We start from the raw sequence: 5,677 nt of genomic DNA, 5'->3' as shown, positions 1-5,677 counted from the left end.
GTGATAAGGCATGATATTAATAAAATAATCCATCTTAATCAAGTGTTTGGTTTGTATGATTGAGCCCGTGATTGATAATTCGGCCCGCATCTAATCAATCAATTGAGTGATTATTTATCACTCCAAAGTTGGGTGGATTATTTAATTAATCACTCCTCTAATTCTATCAATCTTATCTATTTCATCCATCAAACCAAACACCCCCTTACACTATAAATGTAGTCTATAGAATGACCACTCCCTACCTAAAGTGGATGGGATAGATAAAATTAATAGGATTGGAGGGGTGATTAAATAATACACTCAACTTTGAGGTGATAAACAATCACTTATTTGGGTGATTAGATATGGGCCAAGTTATCAATCACGGACTCAATCATGCAAACCAAACACTTAATTAACGTGGATTATTTTATCAATCATGCCTTATCACTCAAACCAAACACCTTCAGGGTGTGTTCCCTTTTATTGATAAATTTATCATGGACAAAGAAGAGATAATAAAAATTTATGTCTTTAAATTTAGAAGTTCATCATTTTCATTCCTTCTTTTCATTTCAATGAGGGATGATATTAGCACACTAAAAATAAAGTGATAATGCATGATCGATAAATTTATCAATCAAAGAGAACACATTAATTCCTAATAAGAGTATATAGTAACATGTCAATCATCAGTGAATGCAATAGAAAACGTCGCACATGTTTTTAAATAATCTGAATTGTGTCCAATGGGACCTGACGTCGCAACTTGTTGCACAAGTGTACGTAATGATTATTAGTGGTATTATCCTATAACAATTAATTAAATCCGACTGTGATGTTTGAATTCCCTAGTTGCCAACATAAACTACTACATCTTCGTCATCTATATATGCAGATAGAGACAGAGAGAGTTGATAGTTTCAGCCTTTGTCAGCCAATAAAATCCATATATAGCAAGCTATTGCCTTCGAACCATTAAAAATCCAACACATTCAAAAAAAAAAAAAAAAAAAGTCAAGTTCTAACACATTGACATAGAGAGAGATGGTAGAGGCAGTAGTCTCAACAACGTTGCAACTGCTGAGCGACTTACTTGTCGACAAAGTGAATTTCCTAGGAGGCGTCGAAGAAAAGGTGGAGCTGCTCAAAGACGAGCTCAAGCGGATCCAATCCTTCCTCAAAGACGCCAACAGAAAGCAAGCCGACGACGACAGAGTGCGCAACTGGTTGTCGGAGATCCGAGAGGTCGCCCACGACGCCAGAGACGTGATCGAGATCTTCGTGCTCAAAGTCGAGAGCAAAAGGCGGTTGGGGAGGTTCTCCGCCTTCCCCAAACACCTTCACTACGTCAACAAAGTCGGGATCGAGATCGACTCGATCCAAAAGAGACTAGTGGCCATCCACCGAAGCCGCGAGAGCTACGGGATAAAGGATCTCGGAGAGGAAGCGGAGTCGGTGTCGCGATCGCAGGTGGAGTCGCGGCGGCGGCTGCCTCCTTGGCAAAACGACGAACACTTGGTGGGCATGGGAGGCGATATGCAGAAGCTGCTGCGGGAATCGATTTTGGATGAGGAGAGGAGGAAAGGGCTCTCGATTGCGGTCGTCGAGGGCATGGCCGGGATCGGGAAATCGACGCTTGCTCGGAAAATATACAACAACGTCGGCGTTGTTGGCGGATTCAACTGCCGTTGCTGGGCTGTGGTTTCGAGCGGATTTAACGCGAGGGAGACGATCAAGCAGCTGATCATGCAGCTGCCGAGGTCCGCGAAGGATCAGGAGAAGGTGCGCGACGAGATGAAGAAGATGGAGAAGTCGACGAGGGATGAGCTGTACCTCCGTGAACAGCTTCAAGAAATGCTTCACGGAGAGCTGCGGGGGAAAACGTATTTCATAGTTCTCGACGATGTGTGGGAGAAGGAAGATTGGGAATCACTGAGGTGTGCTTTTCCAGATGAACAAGGTCCGTACAAATTGCATATATACGTTTTTCCTACTCAATTCAAAGTCATGTTGTAGTTAAATTGTGAGCTGATTGTAAAAACAGGACCGTAACTTTCAGTATTTTCAAAAAGAGGATTATATATTACAGAATTTGAAAATGAGGACTATAGCTTTCATTTTTTACATTTACACTCCTATTTTGAACCGTGATGGAAGCTATAGTCCTTATTTTGATGTGTTAAATAAGAGTGTAAATATAAAAATGAAAGTTATAGTTCTCATTTTCAAATTTCGTAACATATAGTCCTCATTTGCAAATTTCGTAACATATAGTACATCCTCTTTTTTAAAAACAGTTTAAGTTATGGTCCTATTTTTACAATCAGCTCGTTAAATTGTTATATAAAATATTCCCTCCATCTCATAACAAATGTCCTAGTTTGTTTCGCCACGAGAATTTAGATAAATACGATTTAAAAGTAAAAAATAAAAATATGGTGGAGCCCACTTTTATTTTGTGATAGGAAAAGAATTAAAGTATAGATAATTAAAAGGTATAACAGGTAAAAGGTGGTGGAGCCCACTTTTTTTTATTTTAGGACTAGGAAACTAGGACACTTATTATGTGACAAAGTGAGTATATGTATATATATAACAAAACGAGCTCTGATGTTTATGTAATTTATAAAATTAATTGTGTCCAATTTCCGAGGTATTAAAGTCAAAATTTTATTACCTTTTTACTTTATTATGCTTAAATTTATTTATTTATTTATTTCATGGTGTTCTAATTATGTAACATTATTACTAATAAATATATATAATTTAAAAATTAACTAATTATTTGTTATATGTGCATCAAACACAACTAGACCTCTCCTAAATGTACTAAATTTGTGTATAATTAATTAGGATTTTTTAGAATCGTGATCATTAATGTAAAACTCCAATCTGAAAATTATTTAGGGTTTTGTTGGTTATTGTAACATATTTTGGTGGTTTCTAGTTGCACATATTCTCCTATGAGGTCGTCCGCACACTACCATTCACATACTCTAATATAACACTTGTAAATGTCCTATTAGTGTGTTTAATAGGATACATACAAATGTTCTATTAAAGTATGTGAGTATGGACGTATACATAAGAGTATGTAGACCTTGCTTTTTTAGTTTGATTATTATTATTGGTGTAAAAAATATTATCAGTTTATATTATTTATGCTTATATAGAGCAATAACTGTTTGTGCACATTTTAGAAAAATCTAAATAAAAAATAATATTTTGTAAACAAAAAATAAAATACTAAAAAGTCAAAGAAAAGTGTATATGTGGATAGGTGGCCGGTAAGAATAGTTTAGAATAAATAATTTAGAAAGCAAGTTGTAAGAATAGTTTAGAATTAAAAGTTTTAAAAGTTCATCACAGTTGCATTTAAAGTTGATAGTTGAATGATCAATTCACCATCCGTTAGTATAAGTGCTAAGATTTAACGATCAAGTAAAACATAAATACAAGAAAGGCACATTAACTTATGATTTTTCTTAGGTTAGAAAATTACGTGCATGCAATTCATATATACATTGAGAATTGAACCAAAGTTATTCTAAGATATCTCTTGAATCATTTCTTTCTCCGACAGATAAACCATGTAGATTATTAATCACAACTCGCAACAAGGTTATCACAAAGTATGGTGATTACGCCCTCGAGATGAATGTTCTAGACCTCAACGAGAGCTGGCAATTGTTCCTTAACAAGGCATTCATCCACAGTAACCACACCGAATGTCCAGAAGAACTCGAGCCCATCGGGAGAGAAATCGTGGAGAAATGCAATGGCCTGCCATTAGCAATCAGCGTGGTTGGAGGCTTACTAGTCGAGACACAGACGAAGAGTGGATGGGAAAATGTCTTGGATCAAGTCAATTCTCATTTCGGAACCGCAGAAAGCAACATATCAACAATTTTGGAATTGAGTTACCAAAATCTGTCTCCACAGTTGAAATCATGCTTCTTGTGCCTGGCATGCTTCAAAGAAGATGCTAACATCCCCACGAAGAGGTTGGTTCATATATGGGTTGGACAGGGGCTGATCCAGCACGAAGGGAGACGAACAGTAAATGAGATAGCCAGAGGCTATTTAGATGAGCTGATCAATCGAAACATGGTTCAAATCAAGGATTTAACCTTAGATAATCGCGTCAAAAACTGTCACCTCCACGATCTGTTTCGCGATGTGTGCTTGGTAAAAGCCAAGGACGAATTAGGGTTTCAAATAATCATGAAGGGTGAGGAGGGGACTTCTTCATCGTGCAAGCCTCGCCATCGCGTCGTCTATGGAAACCTCGACACTCTGTCGGGGGATCATAATCGGCATCTCCGCTCTCTCTTCGTGCTCAATGCCGACGCCGGTGAAGTTGACAACTGCGTGAAGACTCCCTTCCGTTTCTGGAAGAGTTTTGAGCTGCTCGAGATACTTTACCTAGAAGGCGTTGGCTGGCGGAAGTTTCCACATTCTTTTCGCTCGTTGATCGGGTTGAAGTACCTGAGAATACGCGGCAGCTCTTCCGAGACACTCAAGATCCCGAGGTGGTTCGACCACCTCGGAAAACTCGAGGTTCTCGACATGAGGAGCGAGAACGTCGAGTTACCAAACACCACGCTAGAAATGGCGCGGCTGCGTCACTTCAGCGCGGCTCGCGTCCACGGGCTAACGAGCATCGAGAGCTGGAAAATTATGCATACATTGAAATACATCAGCGTGGACGACTTGCTCCGGTGCAGCTCGTCACCGGCGTTTCTCGCCGCCTGCCCAGTTCGCGAGCTGGGTTTGTTTCTCGACGGGGAAAGCGAGAGCGGGGAGATGATGAAAGCGCGAGCGTCGCTAGAGAAGATGGCGAATCTCGTGAAACTACAACTACTCTGGGATCTGTCGCTCTCGATCGAGCCTATGATGATTCCTCGCCTCGCCCGTCTCACTAAGCTGAAGCTGAGGGGTGGGATGAGAAGATGCCCCGATCCGAGCGTGTTCCCGCCGAATCTCTCTTATCTGACGCTGGTGGAGACGTTTATGGAGGAGGATCCGATGGCGGAGCTCGGCAGGTTGCCGAAGCTGCAGTACCTCAAGTTAACTGGCTACGCGTGCTTGGACGAGAGGATGAGAGTATTGCACGACGGCTTCCCTTGCCTCGTAGGCCTCTCGCTCAAGGGGATGTATTTCTTGAGAGGTATTGATGTGGAAGAAGGTGGAATGTCGCATCTCAAACTACTACGCATCCGTCATTGCCCTGCTTTGGAGACTAGGAATTTGCCGGAACACTTTGTTGCATCATTGTCATCTGCATAATCAAAATTTGTTATGAATTTTATGTTTATTATTGTATGTTTTTCTTCTTCTATGTGATAAATTAAAGAAAATTAAGAAAATAAATGAGTCAAGTAGTTTAAATTTATTTTTTACCTCTTACAAATTATATATGCATTGCACAAGCACACTACAACAATTGTACATCAACGTAAAATTCCATTGCTAATGGAAAAATTCTAACTAGAGTGAGAAGTGAGAATTGGATATAAAAGATCCTGTTATTATTAAAAAATACTAGTGTGTAATCCATCAAATTTCGATGGGGAATTATTTTGAATTATTATTATTATTATTATTATTATATTAATTTTTTGAGGGGAAGACGAGCTAGGCAATATCTAGAAGCCATGATGGGAAGTCCGACTTCTAGGCCATTACATTA

General features: G+C 39.4%; 1 protein-coding gene across 1 annotated transcript; it reads left to right on the top strand.

Annotated features, from left to right (window-relative positions):
- The first annotated feature begins 909 nt into the window (after positions 1 to 909).
- On the top strand, positions 910 to 5,303 carry LOC131017475 (disease resistance protein RPP8-like). The gene is made up of 2 exons (XM_057946225.1): positions 910 to 1,945; positions 3,569 to 5,303. Exons 1-2 carry the CDS (start codon positions 1,030 to 1,032, stop codon positions 5,272 to 5,274), a joined length of 2,622 nt encoding a protein of 873 aa, XP_057802208.1. The 5' UTR covers positions 910 to 1,029; the 3' UTR covers positions 5,275 to 5,303.
- Positions 5,304 to 5,677: the final 374 nt, after the last annotated feature.

This window comes from Salvia miltiorrhiza, chromosome 3, assembly GCF_028751815.1.
Source record: "Salvia miltiorrhiza cultivar Shanhuang (shh) chromosome 3, IMPLAD_Smil_shh, whole genome shotgun sequence".
Classification (NCBI taxonomy): Eukaryota; Viridiplantae; Streptophyta; class Magnoliopsida; order Lamiales; family Lamiaceae; genus Salvia; species Salvia miltiorrhiza.
This window is presented reverse-complemented; position numbering and strand designations above follow the sequence as displayed.